The 20,131-nt window shown below is 41.8% G+C and overlaps 1 protein-coding gene across 1 annotated transcript; it reads left to right on the forward strand.

The window, feature by feature from the left end:
• Positions 1–281: 281 nt before the first annotated feature.
• On the forward strand, positions 282–19,973 carry LOC109468464 (uncharacterized protein DDB_G0287625-like). The gene is made up of 10 exons (XM_019766708.1): positions 282–378; positions 796–932; positions 1,603–1,655; positions 3,360–3,499; positions 8,087–8,244; positions 9,278–9,549; positions 10,108–12,046; positions 12,428–12,617; positions 17,909–18,066; positions 19,755–19,973. The coding sequence occupies exons 1-10, from the start codon at positions 282–284 to the stop codon at positions 19,971–19,973; spliced, it is 3,363 nt and encodes a 1,120-aa protein (XP_019622267.1).
• The last annotated feature ends 158 nt before the right edge of the window (positions 19,974–20,131 follow it).

Raw genomic sequence — 20,131 nt, forward strand, 5'->3', positions numbered from 1 at the left:
GTAACCCCACTTCGTTTCATACCGCCTTCTACATAATTCAATATTTCTGCGAAAGATCGCTGTCCGTACGTTCTTTCACACGCTATAACGTCTTTAAAGCTACCTTTCTTATCAATATTCTACAGCTACAGATTTAAATACATTTTCTCTCTGCTTTTACGTGGTATACTGACGTCTATTCTGAATGTGAAATCGGCTGTAGATTTTCATGTAAAATCTCATTGACTCCCGCTACTACATCGAGACATAACATAAGTGTTGAGGGCCTAACTAGAAGCAAGATGGTGAGACGATACGTCGGAATCCTCCTTACTTTTATTCTTCTAACCACGATTCCGTCTTCCGATTTCGAAGAGCTCCAACCTACAGCGTTTAATGGTATGTGTAATTTGTGGGATTTGACTTAGGTATTTTAAGTACAGTTCTGGCTTAAATGCTTTCATGCAATGGCTACGCGTTATGTTTCACCTAGCTGACACTCTATATACTATTAATTCATAAAGGGAAATCTATTATCATCATTTGCACCAAGGCTGCTGGGAAAAAAACTGATACTAAATTTTCATTCAGCACTGCTATGACACATTCGGGTATTTAATATGTTTTATTTTAAAACCATCATTGGCGAAGGTATGAGATCGTGAAACTCAAGTTAGCTGAGTGTGTTTTTAAGCCACAGCACTGGGTACGTTTTGGTTATGGGATAGCACAGCAAGGTGACTACTTTAAACACATAAAATACCTTGTCAAATCCTCATCTATTTTGACAGGTGTTTTGCATGTTTTCCTCTACAGAACGTGACTATGTGTCTGATAATGAAGAAAACTCCAACGCTTGGAACAATGCCGACTCGGAGAAAACGAACCCACAAGCCTATTCCAACTCCACATCTCCAAAGACCAACACGAATGACCCTATTGAAGACAGGACGGTATGGAGTATCATGTGTTATCATCTTTAACTGCCCACATGTCTTTCAAAAGAGATAAAGCACACTGGGAGGGGGCAATTGGAGACTCAAGAATTATTTATTGATCAATGACAGTAGACTTAATACAAGTTACTGAGTTGCGAATCAATGTCCATTTTAAATACTGAAATGTACATTGACTCGCAATTCAGTAACTAGTATTAAGTCTATACTACCATTCATCAATAAATAATTCTTGAGTCTTGAAAAAAAATTGGAGGTTATGTTTATTTGAGCCCTTGTTTATTTGAGCCTTTATTTTGTTTACTAGTATTCATGAAATAGTCAAATCGGCCTGCTGGCCGTTTTTCATTGAGGTCATGGAGGGAAGCATTCGACAAGAATTATACACCAGAATTTGCTTTGCTTTGACACAGTTTAAAGAGTCTTAAATGTTACTAACTGCATTACATGCTTATTGGTTCATTTTCATAGTTTAAGTTTGTTCCATACATATAGTTCTTTACTGAAATAAAGCCAGGGGAAATGCTCCTATCTTGTTGACGTTTCAAGCAAACTGCATATAATTTTTGGACCGGTAATCAACATTAAAAAAATCTTTTTGCAATACTTTCAGCTATGTGCAACGGTGCAATACTTATTGGCCTTCTAATCTTTATAACTTTCTTAGGTGAAGGGAGATACTTGGCTACAACAAGGGTTGTCGACAAGATGGGCAGGAAGGCAAGTATCCCCCGGCCCGTGACTGGACCACAAACTGACAAGATTAACATCAACCAACCAAATTTTGTATCAAACAAGAGCATTCCAATCAGCAAGATAGGGTTCGGCATTGAAAACAACAATGCAGTAGTCCCCCACCCCCGGTCTAAACCTAATAGCCACAATATAATCCGTAAGAGAGAAATCACTGGGCCTTTTCCTGTGGTTGTAAGTAGTATGGTGCATACTAGTTCTACAATCACTACACCCCTCAAAAGGGAGTCAACAAGAGTCAAAAGGTCTCCCCCATGGGCTAGGGCTAGCAGGGGGAGGGGTAACAGAGGGAGAGGTAAAGGGGGAAGGGGCCCTCCCTCCTGGCATTGGCACTGGAAAGATAGAAAGAAACATAAAAAATGGTCTCGTGGCAGTAGCGAAAATAGCAGGCAGTCTGGTGAAGGGTCCAATGGAAGCAATGGAAGTAGCAAGGAATTTGGGCGTGGGTCTCATACTAGCAAGGAATCTGGAAAACGGTATCACACCAGCAGTGAAAACAACAGTGGTTCTGGAAAAATGTCTAACAACCGACGCATTTTGGAAATGGTGATAAACAAACTGCGCACGACAAAACCGTGCAAGTTGAGGAACCAATCTCAGAAAAATACTGTCCTCAAACTGTGTCACTTAGTCTGTGTATTGTTCAAAAACAAGGATATAGATCCGTGCAGCTGTGTTAACGGAAAGCACCAGAACAATTGCGATAACATTATCCAAGTAACAGACACAACGAGAACAATGGAAGAAACACCCATAGTAACAAACGCACCCGCAACATCACCGGCCTCACGCACAGACACACCCACAACAACCTCACCCACAGACACACCCACAATACCGGCCTCACCCACAGACACACCAACAACACCAGCCTCACCCACAGACACATCCACAACACTATCCTCACCCCCATACACACCCACAACACCGGCCTCACCCACATACACACCCACAACACCGGCCTCACCCACAGACACACCCACAACAACACCGGCCTCACCCACAGACACACCCACAACAACACTATCCTCACCCACAGACGCACCCAGCTCAATGGCAGATGAACCCAAAACAATGGAAACACCCATGAAGACACACCTACCCACAACAATCGCAACCTCCGCAGCTACAGACGCGAACAGAACAATGACGACACCAACATTGACAGACGCACCCAAAGCAATGGCGAAACCAACAGTAACGTTAACACTTAAAACTATGGCAGCACCCTTAAGCACTGACCCACAACGAACGACGGGAGTATCTATGACAAAACCCATATTAACAGAAAAGGAAACACCCATACCAACAGACTCAACAAAAACATTTGAAACACCCATAGTAACAGACATGTCCACAACAATGGAAGCACCCAAAGTAACTTACGCACACAAAACAATGACACCCACAATGACAGACACACCGAGAGCAATTGGACTACCCAAAGTAACAGGTAACCTCACAACAAATGCAGTACCCATAGCAACAGACACTCCCATAGTAGAGATATCAACCACAGTGAAAAGACGTGCCCCAGAACAATCGGAACACCCATAGTAACTGACATTGGAACACCCATAGTAACAGACATTGGAACACCCATAGTAACTGACATTGGAACACCCATAGTAACTGACATTGGGACACCCATAGTAACTGACATACCCATAGCAACCGCGGCACCAAGACCCACAGCTACACCAAGTACAACTGGGCCATCAATGGTAACAGGCACGTCATCAATGACATCACCCTCACTGAAAGACACATCCACAGCATCTGCAACATACACATCCATGGACAAGACAATGGTAACTACCTTACTGGCAGACGCATCTACTGCAAATGCATCCACAAACAAAACGATGGCAACACCCACACTAGCAAACGCACCCAAAGCATCTGCAGCACATACACCCAAAAACAAAACGATGACAACAATCTTACCTAAAGCATTTGCAGGACATACAGCCACGGACAAAATGATGGTAACAACCTTTCTGACAAACGCATCCACAGCATCTGCAGCTAATACTTCGACGGACAAAACAATGCCAACAACCTCACTGACAGACACACCCACAGCATCTGTAGTAAATACACCCAAGGACAAAACGATGGTAACAACCATTCTAAAAACGCATCCCCAGCATCTGTAGCACATACTTCGACGGACAAAACTATGGCAACAACCTTACTGACAGATACACTCACAGAATCTGTAGCACATACACCCAGTGACACAACTATTGCAACGACCGCTCTGACAGACGCACCACGAACGATGGGGTCACCTACAGTAGCACACACTTCCACAACTGTGACCATGGCAACAGACGCAATCAGAACAATAGGGACACCCACAGCAACAGACGTGCCCATAGCAACAGAGCTAGAGGCACCCATAACAACGGCCACGCCCATACCTACTGATATATCTGTAGCAATGACAACACCAACAGTGAAAGAAATAAGCTTGGAAACAGTTTTGCTCACAGAAGCTACGGCAACTCCAATGATGACGGCGACAACGAACAGCCCCAATGACACTAACGACATTTACAGTACAAATACCAGCATGCACACTTACAGTCACAGTTCCATTTTATACAACTATGTAACCCCTAACAACACTAGACCTGCCACTGTTGAGGAAACAAAGATTGTAGACAGCATCAGTACCAAGAAGACCACACAGGGAAACATTTCACACGTTGCTGATTCTGACACCACCAACTTTACACTGCAGACAATTATTTTAAAAAGTGAACCCACAAAAACAAACACATACGATTTTTCCAAGGACTCAACAACAATGGTGGCTGAGATAGAAGGTCACCCAAACCATCCGAAATACATTAAGCTTGCCAAAAAGACGGCAAAGGGAAGCGATGTTACACAAATCTTTATAGTTGTGGGAATATGCAGCTTTCTGGCGATGGTAGGATTGTGTGTTATGATTAGAAATTGTTCACGAATGGGTTGGTACGATCTATTAGGCAGTAGTAAGGCTTAGGTCGTTGTCATGGCCAGACTGGCAGAAGATCGCTAGCAGCTGGGCCAAACATATGCTGCCCCGACGGCTGACTAAGATATGGGAGAGAGTGAGAGGGTGAAGAATTATTTAAAAAATTAAAAAAAAAATCATTTTTTGTTTGGTGGGTCGTTTCGGTAGAAAAAATGACTTGACTCTTAAAAGTAGATGATGAACAGGTCTTTTTAGTTTCTATATTGTTGGATGTAAACAAAAATAAGTATCCAAAAGATCCCAAGAAAAAACTGTAGAGCGTCTGATAACAGAAAAATAATAGATCAATATGACAAAAGCAAATGGATTAAATGATAATATTAGGATCCACATCTTATCAGACAAACCATTGTATGTAATGCGAATGATTATCACAGGCATCATACATAAGAATTTTAAAAAAGGGTGTCTTGAATATAATATTGTTGTGTTACATAATTTGGATTAGTTGTAAAGTTTCAACCAGATTACTTACACGTAAAAGTAAATTAACTACAATTTTTTAGAAGTTAGTTCGTGGCAGCATTCAAGTAGCTTTTGTCCAATCGTGAGCTCCAGTATAAAAATTTCTCTGTTCGATAGATGTGCGTTAGGGATCCATGAAGTCTACTTTTTAACGCAAAAAAGACCATATAGTCTTATACCGACAACGTCGTGATGATAACATTTGCCAACTGTTTTTCTCTTGCAAAAATATTTTTGAAAAAGCACATATTTTACATCAACGACATGGAGGCAAAAGATTGTAATAGACAACAAATTAAAGTAAATGTGATATGTTAGCCTGGCTTTTGTTTTGTAAAGCATTTGCAATATCAATATATGTTTGTTTCTTACGTTACGAACTTCTCAACCTAAGTTTTCTACATGTTTGTAAGGATTAGCTTACAGACTCATTTAAACTACTTCTACATGTTAAATGCATTTACGCCTACACGTATACATTATTTCATTTAAATCTAACGATGTTTGGAAGACTTTCTTGTACAAAGGGTACTCAGAATGTTTCAACTTTTGCTAAAGATGACATGAATTTAAACATATCATTTAACATCAAAATATTAATTCTATTGATCTTGTTGTTTTCTACGAAACCTGCAAAAGGTCGAAGTATCTTCTACATACTCAATAAAACGAATACTGTATCCTTTAACTGTGGCCATTTCATGGCATACGCCACATAATTTTATCTAAAATGATAAATGGAAAGAGGTTAATATATACTGTGTAATTGTCAAAAACAAGTATGGAATAAAGTAATGTTATGGCGTAAATATGGCTTCGTTTTTCTTTTGTTTTGCTGTAAAACATCTTTACGTTGGAATAATTTCTTGAATGCTTCTTCGAGCGTGATAAAAGAAAGTAGAAATGGCATACTATTAGGTCTCAGCTAATATCCCTTAGCTATACAACGATAAATGTTAGACATCCAGGTAGAACATAATACAGAATCAACCATATCATTTTTATTTAAAAAGACAATTCGGAAGTCTGACCCTTTCCTCCTGACATTAATGAAAAGTGGCCTGTAGGCTGGCCTGAGCTTGTCATGAATAAAAAAATTATCCATATTTTCCAATATTTTCTATGTGGGGTCATGAGGCGCAAAGTGGGGTCGTGTGGCGCAACAGCAGGGTGCTCGTCTCGGAACCAAGAGGTCCCGGGCTCGACTCCTGACATGCCACCGATCTTGTGCCCTTTGTAAAGGCTCCTCTTACGACTTTCCCCGCTTAACTCAAGTAAAAATGTTGTAAGTTTAATAAATCAAATTCAATCATTCAAATCAATGACTGATCATGAGTCAGAAGATATGTTTATACCTTATCTATATCCAAATGCTACTTTCTGCAGATCTTCAATATCCTCTTCAACCAATGTCCAAACGTGTTGTTTACAATATGTAGTGATTCGTAGACCCTACCTACGTACATCAGTAAGGGCTTCGAAATAGCAGTACCGTCAGGAACTGTAACTTAAACTGTAACGTTTCGACCTTTAGGCAAGGACGAAACTCCCCAAGGTCCTGTTGTTTTTCTTCCATCTTGCGTCGCAGACTCATTCAAACTTTTGTTTAATACAGCATGCATACGCTTGCGTTGTTTAGTTATCATTTGTTGTAATCTAAACATCTAAAAGAAATGTATTTTTCCCGACCTCGCAATTATTGCACTTACTTACGCAGACACTGTCGACTTATCAAAACTTCTGATGCCGCATTCATATGCATACTTGCTCATTCGTTTTATTTCAAACATCAAACGGTATGTTCCAGATTGACTCCATTGATTCTCCGACGCTGCAATCGTTTTCTTGTTGGAAAAGAAATTCCTAGTCTATACTTACTCACGTTGCACATGTTATTTAATACGCTGCATGAATACGTTTTCGTCCATTCTGAATCTTTTGTTGGACTGAAGCAGTCCCTTGTTTCGTCAGAATGTTGTACTGATACAAGTCTGGTAGATCGTATAGAGTCACTAGACATCAAAACAGGATGGCGGGGCGATACAAAAGTATTGCCTTTGCCTTCCTTCTCCTACCATTGCTTTTGTGCGCGAAATCTTCACCTGCTGAACAGCTTCAACCTACTGAGTGTAAAGGTATGTAGTTTGTCTTTTTTTTTTTCTATGGTTATATCTTATTCGGACCCAGCGAGTAATTTCAGTGCGCGCATTGATTTTCGCCTGGTTTTGGAAAAAATGTTGCCCTTTGATAGTGGTCAACATGCGAAAAATGGGCAAAATTGTCTGATGCGATTCCGGAACGTGGGTGGCAGATAAATATGAAGAGAGAAGACAAGACAAAGCTCTGATTTAATGTTTTGTTGTTTTTCTACTTTGACGCAGTGATGTATTTCATTCCTTTCTTATGTGATGCTGTGGCATTACATATACAACATTACACAATTGAGTGGGAACAAGTGATACTTACTACTCCATTCAGATGTAGTAATATGTTTCTTAAACCAATTTAAAGAAATGGCACATGTATACATGTACACCTGTTAGTTAACTGAATTTAACACCGTCTTTATTTCACACAATACGTACATGTATATTTTACACATTTGAAATATCTAACATAAGATGATTAGGGTCGTTGTTGTAAAAAAAAATCCTCGACCGGCCCCTTGTTTAGTTTTTTTTTTTTAACATGGACATTTTGAGTTGGAAGGGTAGGAATAAGCCGAACAGAAGCACATGGAGGATTGTTTGCCGGGGCGCAACGCTCCTAATTTGAGAGCTTGCGGACATGAGTGAGTGAGTGCCTCTTGATGCAAATAATGGACAATGTCTTCTAGCCTATTGCACCGGTTGACGTTGTGCACTTATGAATGGTAACTTACATTGTATATCCTTCCCTCTCACAGGACATGACTGTATCTCGGATAAAGGTCCAACTCAGCTTGAAGAAGTTGGCAACTCTTTCATCAAGGACGGCATCCCAACTGAGTACCGCCCGCCACCGACCAAGGACGGCACGACCTGGACCCACACCAACTATCCCGGCGAACGTCAGAAGTCAAGGGTACCGTGTATCATGTTAAACACTGTTGTTTTGGGGGATGTGTAAAATGAGATATCCGGCCAGACAGTTGTCAGTATAAGACACTGTTTTTCCAGAATTATCCCCAGGGACTACTGTTCTGCATTGCCCACACATATCGAGTAAATCTACTTTCTTGAATATACGTAGATTATACTGTATAGTGCCTGACCCTACCCATTCAGGTATAGAACTAGAAAGGCAAGATTCTAGATACTATAGGGGCTAGCTCAGTGTCTCCTTTCCAAAAAATAATAAATTCCGGATTCTAAATAACATCAAGTCTACAAAAATGTTATTTTCTTGCAAAAAAAAGGGTTCAACCGAATTTTACCTGGTAAAGTGAAGCACATTATGTTTGCATGAAGTACGTATTATATTAGTAAGAATTTTACAGAGAAACTAGAAGCACTTTTATAGGGTTGTTTAAGGACCCGATAGCTTTCGCACAGTCAATTTCGACTGTTAGACAAATATTTTCTGATGGGTAAACAATATTGACATTTATTTGCAAATTTATTTATTGACAGATATTTTGTATATTTTGCTCATTTAGTGCATTTATGTAGGTTTCCTAAGGAAATATATCCTGTGCGAAAGTTTTCTCCGACTGACCAACCATTAGTTAGGATAAAACTACTCAACTCTCATTAACTGCTATGAAATTATGGTTTTCTTCAGTACTGACCAAAAGACATCATGTTTGGTCCCCATCTCGTTTTTACATACATTTGGATATTCAAAAGTATAGCATATTCCAAAAAAGTAAGCAAGAATGATCTAAATGTTATCTCTAAAGTGAGATTTTGTGGAGCTGTTCTTTTGTAAGGCCATGTCTATTTGATTGTAAGGATGACAACATAGCGGGCAGAAATTTTCTTCCATATCAAAAAAAGCATCGACCAACCTGTAATTTTCGAACCTCTTGGATGTCACTTTTAGGAGTTCTCGTCCCGGGGTTTGATACAATATATTTGTATTATGTTATTGAAAAAAAAGAAGATTTTTATTACAGGTGAAGAGAGCGAGTTGGTTTCAAGATAATCGGCAAAAGAACCAGCCCTGGCACGGGTTCCGTCACTTCAGGACGAACAAGCGACATGGCACGGCCCCCGGGAAGGCACGGCTACCGGGACGACACGGCAAGGCATACGGCAGACAACTGTCCTCCCAGTCTTCAGCAAGTCACCGGGGCATCGGAAGGAACAGGAAAATGCCAACCGCTCAATCCCGGTTTCGATCTTTGGGTGGAACGAGAAACGGCAAGACGTCGACCTCCCACTCCTGGTCTGGGCACCGATCTTTTGGTAGAGGGCCGAGCAACAAGACGTCGACTTCCCAATCGTGGCCTGGGTCTGTTGGCTCCAGTACGAACAACAAAACGTCGATTCCCCAATCCTGGTCTCTACCTTCTGGCGGTAGGAAGAACACCAAGACGTCGACTCTTCAATCCCGGCCTCTTTTACCTGGCGGCAAGACAAACGGCAAAACGTCGACTCCCCGATCTTGGTGGTCTCGTTTACGCGGCGGCAGGAAGAACACCAAGACGTCGACTCCCCGACCCCGGCCTCTTTTACCTGGCGGCAAAACAAACGGCAAGACGCCGACTCTCCAATCCCGGTGGTCTCTTTCACATGGTGGCAGGACGAACAGCAAGGCATCGAAATCATGGTTTAGGCGTACTGGCCACAGGAATAACCGCAAGGCATCGACCTCGAAATCCTGGTCGTTTGGCGGCAGAACAAACAGCAACGCTTCAACTTCCCGACCCTGGTATGGCCCTTACTGTGACAGGATGAAAAGCAAACAACCGACGATAAGATCTCTTGTACTTTGTCGTGGCAGGGTGAACAGTAACAAGACGTCGACAATCCAACCGAAGACGAGCGGCCATGTACCAGTCACTCCACCACCATCACCTGGGTCTCAAAACGGCAATAGGAACAGCAAAGCATCAAGTTCCAGACTCTCGCCTAGGGCCCATCGCCGTATCACTCACCGCCATACAAAAACCACCAGACCAACTGCTGTGAACTGTAAAAGTGACACCAAGAAGAGGGGTTGGTTCTTTTCCTCATCATCCCGTCGGTGGCCCTGGTTTCGAAGAAGTCGAAATGACCGTACCCAAGCAGAGTGCTCCGATGGCAGAGCAGAAACTGCCCAGCCACAGCCAAGATCCCCCGCCGGTAGAGCCAAGAACAAGGACAGTCGGTCTACAACGACTAAACTGAAATGTAAGCCAGGGATTCAAGCCAGACTGGAATCCAAATGCCGCCGGCGATGTAGATTCAGCAGTCGTGATAAAGGTGGGAAGTCTCGGTTTCCTTCCTGGGGATTTGGTTTTTTCTCCAAAAACTCCTGCAATTGCGTCAATGGAAAACACCAAAGCGACTGCTCCGCTAACATCGAAAAGCCCACGCAAGCCGTGACTAGTACACAGAACCCCAAGGAAAAGATCAGCTCCAAGGAACATGACCAAGTTAACAAGCAAAATGGGAATAAAGAGAGGGCCTACAGCAACACCAAGAAGACTAAAAACGCCCAAAGTGACAAACGCACCACTAACACTGGTAACGCCCAGAGTAACAAGCACGTCTCCACGAGCAGGGCTAATGGTAAGGGTAAGGGCAGATGGTCTTCAAGAATTTGCAAGCCAAGGATCCAAGCAGCGATAGCAGCCAGGTGTCATTTGTCCTGTAGACGACCTACGTCCGTCTTTACAAGACTGCACAACGTATGCAATTGTGTCAATGGAAAACACCAAAACGAATGCCCCAACAACGTCGAAAAGCCCAAGCAAGAAGTAGCCAATCCCAAAGAAAAGAAGAGTAGCAATGCCCAAGACAACAGTGATGCCAACGGACGCCCCAAAAACAATAAGAATGTCAACACCAACAGACGTACCAACAATTACGGCGACAGACAGGGTAAGGGTAAGGGCAGATGGTCCTCAAAGAGCAGAATTTGCGAGCCAAGGATCCAAGCAGCGATAGCAGCCAGGTGTCATTTGTCCTGTAGACGACCTAAGCCCGCCTCTACAGGACTGTTAAGCTTTTGCAATTGTGTCAATGGAAAACACCAAAACGACTGCCCCACCAACATCGAAAAGCCCAAGCAAGAAGTAGCCAATCCCAAGGAAAAGAAGAGTAGCAGTGAAGCCAACGGACGTCCCCCAAACAATGACAACGGCAACAGAGGTACCAATACCAACACCAACAGACGTACCAGCACCAACGCCAACCAGCGTACTAAAACCAACGGCAAAACCAACGATGACAAAGCCTCCCCCATCAACCTGCAACCTCCAACTGCCAAAACCAGCGAGAAAAAACGAGGGACTAACATCACCAAAAATCAACATGATAAGAACAAAATCACCTCTCAAAAATTAAAGAGCAAACTGACAAAAGAAACCGGAATCAATCAGAACAAGGACATCGGCGCGAAGAATGTCAAGGACAACAAACCCACCAAGAGTAAAGCTACTATCATGATGAACGACAAAGGAATCCCTAACGGTGGAAGGCTCCATCAGAAGGCAAAGATTATCACAGACAGCCTAGTGAGTCCTGCTACAACCGCCAAAAAGATCGAGAAGAACGATGCCATTGACAAACAGGCGACCATATCTTCAATTGCCAAGAAGAACGGGGACAACGGGTACACGACACCCAGGGGGATTGGACAAGCTTCATCGGATGACCCTATGCTCGCAGAGAAACCAAAGAGCATCTCGAACATATCGGCACGACATGACAGCGGCTGCTCTTCCGCAAGGTTGAAGGTATCTGTCGCTGAAATCCAGAAGCACTCTGCAAAAATTTACCACAGGAAACCTAAACACATGGAGGCAAAATGCACCACAACATTCCGCCTTTACAACCAAGACGGCGAGCTGGTCAAGAAAGGTGTTAAGAGTGGAAACACTTCAATCCCCCTGTCAAACCTCAACTCTTCTTCAATCTATACTGCTTGTCTTGAAGCTGGCGCCCGGCCCGTTGAACGACCCAAAATCCCAAAAAGTCCCAAATGCATCAAATTTACGACAAAGGGCCAAAAGAAAGACGGGTTTATGAATATACCACTCATAGTAGGTTCAGCCACATGCGTCTTTTTGGGGCTGGTTGGATTAGCTGCACTGATGAAGTGTGTGTGTTTCCCTAAGGGTAAGGGGGGTCCCAAAACAGGAAACAGCGAGGAAGAAGATGAGGAAGAAAAAGAAGAAGAGTATGGGAGGATCCGGGGCGTTAATACCAAACGTCTGTCCCTCACCAGTTGCAAGAAACAAGAAGGCCCCGATGAAGCACCTAATGAGGAAAGCAACGAGTCGCCTGATGACCCTGACGCTGAATATGGTACCCGACCATGTCGGCTTTCTGTCGTCGAGCTGGACCAAGTGGGGACCGTGTCGAATGAGCAAACCTGTGTTGAATTTGAAGATAAAGACAGGGGAAGCACTTGCACTGACTCGATGCCTCCTTATATGCCACCTCAGACCTAGATCAGAGTGAAAGAGTGTCAAAACGACACCAAACAATATTTTGGAAATATGGAGAGAAATTGAAATTAAACATTTCAGAAAAAATATTGAGATTATGACAACGACACACAAATGGCATTTTGGAAATGAGAAAAAAGTACCTGTTCGTAAATTCTAACGTGAGGGGAAGTTTACAGGAAAGCTCCACAGAAGTGTTCAATATACTGGTTTTGTTTCTATCTACTACACATTTTACACACTCAGAAACAAGCATACACACACACACACACACACATACACACACACAAGTAAATATGTGTACATAGACACACACACACACACACACACATTCGTAAGTATGCACCGAAGGGAAAGAGCAGTGCAACATTTATATGCACCAGACAAAATGAAAACTAGGAAAGAGAACTGAGATGGCACGATGTGTTCACTATTTGTTCTTTGTTTTAATTCAACAGAAATATTAAACGTTTTAAATGATTTAAGTTTGATGTACGTACTTTGACAGGAACAAAAGGTTTATTTTAAGATCAGTAAAATACAGGTAGAACTAAAATCTACCCGTCGTCTTAAATAGAATGATGATACACCCTTTTTTTAGCCTTCAAAATATTGTCTATCAGAGCGATTTAACTAGTGAATTTCTAGTAAACAGCAAATTGGAGAATTAACAATCAAGCCTCAAAGGTGATGTGATATGGACCTTGCAAAACAAATTTGCTTCATTTTTTTTTCTTTTGAGGCGACAACCTAAAGTTGATTCTTTGCTGTCATTTTATTTGGTAATTTACCAGCACTCTGCCATGATGGTACCTTGGCAACAGGTCGCAGAAAAGCCTCCTTACCTTTGTTGTGTTACATCAAAGCAAATTAGTCGAATTGCAGCTACATAGCCACAAACGTTGTAGAAGCTTTATGTGAAGAGAAACTTTTCTTGTATCCATTTTATTCCAAAAAAGGATGAATAAAATTATTTCATTACCCTTGAAAGAAGGTACACAAATTTAGAAAGAAATTATTTGTGAAATGGGTAAGACGGTAGATGTAGGGTTTAGAATGCTCAATGAGTTGGCAATAATTGTGCCCATAGTACTTAGAGTTGTCAACGGATTGGAAAAAAATGCAAGTACTAAAATGCAGCGTACAAGTAAATCGACGAAAACTGATTGACTCATCAGAACAAAATCTACAACCATCTGCCAAATAAACAGCAATTCAGCTGATATTAAAAAAAAAACATTATCTTTTATGAATCCTTCTGAAAAGTCGACCTAATCAAACATTTATCTTTATATGTTTTAGGTTAACATGGGATGAATACATGGAACCTAATATAAAAATGAACTGCAAATGAAATCATTAAGTAGATACAAACCAGAGGGGTTTTGTGAAGGCTAAATAAATTTCAGTAGCAGTTAATTTCTCATGAGAGCACAGGGAGTTACTTCCTGGAAATGAGAACAGCTGACTACACTTACCAACATCTCCTGACCACTAGAAAAGCGACGACAATCATCATCAAGAAAACAACTTCAACTGGGAAATTTTAGTTTTTATTTGACAACTATTCTGACATAAATACCAGTATAATAGTAGGCCATAAGCATGCTAGAAAGTAAGCAACAAAGTAGAGATAAAGTAACCCCCCCCCAAAAAAAACAAGAAATACAAAAATACAAAAAAAATGAATGTTAGAAATTTCTCTTCTCCGTGCTTCTTATATTTTTTTACCCTTTTATTAAGACTGGAATAAATATTTGAATAAGATGAGAAGAGAATGTCTAGCAGCAATATTGTAAAAGTTTTTTCCTTGAATACTTTAACTGCTTGGAACAGGTGAATTTAGAATTAATTTCCTGGTACGTACATCTTTTGATTTTACTAATTCTAAAATAAAGGAATGTTATGACATTATCTGTATCTGACGGCAGGAAAGTGTTTTGAAAAAAAGGGCAGAATGCTGCCTAGTCCCATATAACGAATGTGAAGAAAAAAAATTCAGAAAGTAAAGGATTAAAGCAATCGAGCTGGAGTGAAGATTGTGTTAGTAAATAAAGAGTATGTGTGACGTGAATATGGCTCGGTTTATCTTTCTAGCAAATCCAACGTTCAGATAGAAAATACGAAGGTAGGGTATTGCCATTTTAATTATTTTAAAATCCCCAATAAAAACTGAATTTTTCCTAAGCTAAATAATAACTAGAAATTTGAAGTGGAAAAGCATCAAGAAGGAACATAGGCAAAGTATAGCATTCCAAGGTAAGAGGTGTTGCTATTATTAACTAAAATCCCTGTCTTGGTATAGAAAACGATTCGTCCCTTCGTAACAGCTGACATGAATTAAAGTAGGATGGAAAATATCTTTTGTTACTGAGAATGGCGGGAATCAATCTGTCAATCATCTAAACCGGACATGCTGATTGGTTGCAATTCACTGAGGACGCTGCTTGGTAATGGCGGGAATCTATATGTCAATCATCTAAACCGGGCACGCTGATTGGTTGCAATTTACTGAGGACACTGCTTGGTAATGGCGGGAAATTATCTGTCAATCATCTAAAAGCAGGCACGCTGATTGGTTGCAATTCACAGAAGACGCTGCTTGGTAATGGCGGGAATCTATATGTCAATCATCTAAACCGGGCACGCTGATTGGTTGCAATTCACAGAAGACACTGCTTGGTAATGGCGGGAAATTATCTGTCAATCATCTAAACCTGTCATCCTGATTGGCTGCCAAGAGACGTACACATGTTTCGAGCTTATCTTAAACTTAGAGATCAAGTCTGTTGTAATTTTCTCTTCGATAGGAATTATTTGCCTTATGGATACCTGAAAATATAAGGTGAAAAGTATCATTCATAGTTACTGTGACAGATCATTTTTATCTTGCCTTTTAAGCATCTTTATTAGACTTCTTTCATAACTTGACAAAAGATTGCCGCGCGCGGGAAAACACGTAACCTGATACCCTCACACCTGCATATCGCCGACGGTGGTGTTGCGGCTCGTGTAGGGGTTTGTGGAATTCGTATATGCCATTAGGCAAACGTTTGAAGAAAGAAAACTTAAAGAGCAACATGGCGGATTTAATACACTTTAAATCAAGAATAAATGGGATTTCGTTCAGTCAGTAACGTACATGCCTTGGCTAAATGGGGAACTCAGTTTAAATGGAACATCCCTAATAAACAGAGAGCAAAGTAACTTACATACACGCACTAAAATGGACACGGCTCTACTCGGAGTACTCCTATGTACTCTCCTGATGGGAATATACTGCTTTGTTGCTTCACCAACGCCTTTGTCTACTAAACAAGTAACCTGCGTCAAGGTAAGTTTTGTAACATATTCTGCGTATAGGTCTTCCTAAACAAATAAAAGATCAACTGATGAGCATAAGATCTATAATGTAACATGTATAACGTTATCTAAGCATAAACATAACGGTACTATATGGTGAATATGCTTTTAATTTTAAGTCCTTCTCGCTAACATTTTATATTTTGTGCCACATATGTTCTCAGTACTAGGCAAACTGTAACACTCAAATACGTTTTAACGCAAAAGACCTTATAGTCGAAGGCAACGAAAATTACGTGATAATATCATTTGTCAACTTTCTTTCTCTTTTTAACCAAATTCGTCAACTTGCATGTAAGACGACCTCAATGAATAGTAGGCTGGTCTGCAGCTTGTCATGAATTTTTAAAAATCTGGTTAATATATTTTACTGAGCATAAGTTTACAGACGTGTTTACACCTTATCTATGAAATATACACCAATTTCTGCATCACCCTTTACAAGCAATGCCCAAAAGTATTGTTTATATAATGCAGTGAACTGACCAATTCGTAGACCCTAGATACGGTTCCTAAATAGCACATGTACGTCTGGAACCATCGACCTTCAATTAGGTTCAAGGAAGGACGAAACTCCCCGAGGTCCTGTTGTTTTTCTTCTATCATATGTTGCAGACGTATTTAAACTTTTGTTTAATACAGCATGAATACGAGATTTAGTAATCATTCGTTTCAATCTTTTAACATTAAAAAGAATTGTATTTTTCTAACCATGCAATTATTGCAGTTACTTACGCAACCACCGCTGACTCATAACATTAATTTGATGACGCATTAATGCCCATACATACATAATGCAGTTATCATTCTCTTCATTTCACACATCAAACGGTATGTCAAAGATTGATTCCATTGATCTTTTTGTTTTTCTCCGACGCTGCAATTTCTTGTCAGAAAAAAATCCTAGCCTCAGTCTAGTTACACATGTTATTCAATAGGCTGCATGGGGACGTTTTCTCCCATGATTCTCCTCTGAATCTTACATTTGGTGGGCTGTGGCAGTCCGCCGTGTTGTGAGAATGTTACACTGTTAGAGTCACAAAATAGCACAAAGCGTCTAGAGACAACAAAAAAGAGGATGGCGGGGCGATACAAAAGTATTGCCTTTGCCTTCCTTCTCCTACCATTGCTTCTGTGCGCGAAATCTTCACCCTCCGAACAGATTCAACCTATTGAGTGTAAAGGTATGAAGTTTGCCATTTTCTCATGATTACATCTTGTTTACATAATACATAATATTACACTATAGTTCCACTACCAGATGTACTAAGATGTCTTCCCATTAAATGCAAATAAATGTCACATTTATACACGTGCTAGTGTACGGGATTTTACATAATCTTTTTTTCACACTATACTTATACATTTGAAATATCTAACATAACAAGAATGAACTGTAATATAATAGCCTAGGCCGGTCCCATATTCAGTTCTTTTTGATGGACATGTCTGTGTTCATCCATATAAGATTGGAAAATGAAGAACATAGCATTTAGCAGTCAGTCCATTGTTAGTGAATATGATACTCTCACTAAAAATGTCTAGCGAGCAGAGCAGTATTGATTGATTGATTTATTGAGATGCCCTTTAGCCCCATGAGGGGCTAATCTTCCAGGGCTCATTAACAGTACAACACATAAAATACAAGCACTGAATCATTATAACTTGGTACGATTTTGAATCTGCATCCTCTTGATGTAAATTAAGCACTCTGTCTACTAGTCCATTGCATAGGTCGAAGTTGTATATATTGGCACTAAAGGTTTTCTTTTTTTTCTCTCGCAGAACATGGTTGTATCTCCGAAAAAGTTCAGGCTCAGCCTGAAGAAGTTGGCAACTCTTTCATCAAGGACGGCATCCCAACTGAGTACCGCCCGCCACCGCCCAAGGACGGCACGACCTGGACCCACACCAACTATCCTGGCGAACGTCAGAAGTCAAGGGTACCGTGTATCATGACATGTCAAACATTGGTGTTGTTTTTGGGTGCTTTGATTGTGAAAGTTGGATATTGAAAAAAAGGTGTTGTTTTTTCAACCAACCAACTGGTTATTAGTCTAGATAAGACCACTCTACCCTCACTATCTTTCCCCAGTCCCATGTAGCCTTTTAAATTGTTCTGCATGGCCAGTTAACCACCTTTAGGCCCAATCAAGAACACACCAGTTTTTTAACAACTCACACCGTACAGGGAAGAGCCCCACCTCCATTCAAAAATTAGCTGTCTTCAGAACTGGCTAAAATATTCGGTCCTGCCTTGTTTTTTATGCTGGATATTTAAAATTATAGCATGTTCAAAAGCAAAGTATTTATATAAATTTCAATGTGATTTTTTATCTATATATCTTCTTTCTATAGTCCTTCTTTCTTATTCTTTGTTGATTTGATTATATGAATGACCCGGGATTTGCTCGGGCATGAATTTTTGTCCGTTAAAAAAAACAATCGACCACAAGGTCGAATCTCCTGGACCCTAGTTTTAGTCCTTGTACAATATACATTTATCATCTATTTTAAAAAAAAAAGGTTTTTTATTACAGGTAAAGAGAGCGATGTCGTTTCGACGTAATCGGCAAAACAACCAGCCTAGGCACTGGTTCCGTCGCTTTAGGGCGAACAAGGCAACATTCTCCCGACATAGCACGGCCCCCGGGTCATGGTTTGGGTCTCGACACGGCAAGGCACACGGAAGACAACCGACCTTCCAGTCTTCATCAAGTCACTTCGGCATCGGAAGGAACATGAAAACGCCAACCTCTCAATTCTGGTCTCTGGGCGGCAGGAACAGGAAGACGCCGACCTCCCACTCCTGGTCTGAGCACCGATCTTTTGGTAGAAGGCCGAGCAGCAAGGCGTCGACTACTCAGTCCCGTCGGCCTCTTTTACGCGGCGACAGGAGTAACAGCAAGACGTCGACCCCACAATCAAGACCTGGCTACCGATCTTTTGGTAGAAGGCCGAGCATCAAAGCGTCGACTTCCCAGTCCCAATGGTCTCTTGGCAGGACGAACAGCAAGACGTCGATTCCACAGTCAAGGCCTGGCCACCGATCTTTTGGTAGAAGGCCGAGCAGCAAGACGTCGACTCCACAATCAAGGCCCGACCACCTATCGTTTGGTAGAAGGCCGAGCATCAAAACACTGACTTCTCAGTCCCAGTGGTCTCTTTTACCCGGCGGCGGAACGAACAGCAATACGTCGACTCCACAATCAAGGCCCGGCCACCGATCTTTTGGTAGAAGGCCGAGCAGCAAAACGTCGACCTCCCAATCGTGGCCTAGGTCGATTGGAGCCAGTACGAACAGAAAGGCGTCGACACCCCAATCCGGGTCCCTTTTACTTGGCGGCACGAACAGCAAAACGTCGACTCTTCAGTCCCGTCGGCCCCTTTTATCTGGTGCCAGGACGAACAGCAAGACGTCGACTCCCCAATCCCAGTGGCCTCTTTTATGTGGTGGCGGCACGAACAGCAAGACGTCGCCTCCCCAATCCCAGTGGCCTCTTTTATGTGGTGGCGGCACGAACAGCAAGACGTCGCCTCCCCAATCCCGGAGGCCTCTTTTCCCTATCGGCGGCACAAATAGCAAGACGTCGACTCTTCAGTCCCGTCGGCCTCTTTTATCTGGTGCCAGGACGAACAGCAAGACGTCGCCTCCCCAATCCCGGCCTCTTTTACTTGGAGACAGGACGAACAGCAAGACGTCGCCTCCCCAATCCCGGCCTCTTTTACTTGGAGACAGGACGAACAGCAAGACGTCGACTCCTCAGTTCCGTCGGCCTCTTTTACCTGGCGACAGGACGAACAGCAAGGCACCAAGTTCCAGACTCTCGCCTTGGGCCCAGCGCCGTAACACTCACCGCCATACAAAAAACACCCGACCAACTGCTGTGAACTGTAGAAGTGACACCAAGAAGAGGGGTTGGTTCTTTTCCTCGTCATCCCGTCGGTCGTCCTTGTGGCCGTATCGAGGAAGTCGAAATGACCGTACCCAGGCAGAGTGCTCCGATG

The sequence above is a fragment of the Branchiostoma belcheri genome, unplaced genomic scaffold (genome assembly GCF_001625305.1).
Source record: "Branchiostoma belcheri isolate BF01 breed outbred unplaced genomic scaffold, Haploidv18h27 scaffold2, whole genome shotgun sequence".
Classification (NCBI taxonomy): Eukaryota; Metazoa; Chordata; class Leptocardii; order Amphioxiformes; family Branchiostomatidae; genus Branchiostoma; species Branchiostoma belcheri.

Excerpts from the sequence above, each read along its gene's own strand:
- LOC109468464 (XM_019766708.1), top strand. The coding sequence starts at position 282 with ATGGTGAGACGATACGTCGGAATCCTCCTTACTTTTATTCTTCTAACC. Across the intron at positions 1,656-3,359 it reads TCGACAAGATGGGCAGGAAG|CAACCGCGGCACCAAGACCC; the intron begins GCAAGTATCCCC and ends ACATACCCATAG. Across the intron at positions 9,550-10,107 it reads ACGTCGACCTCCCACTCCTG|GGTGAACAGTAACAAGACGT; the intron begins GTCTGGGCACCG and ends TTGTCGTGGCAG.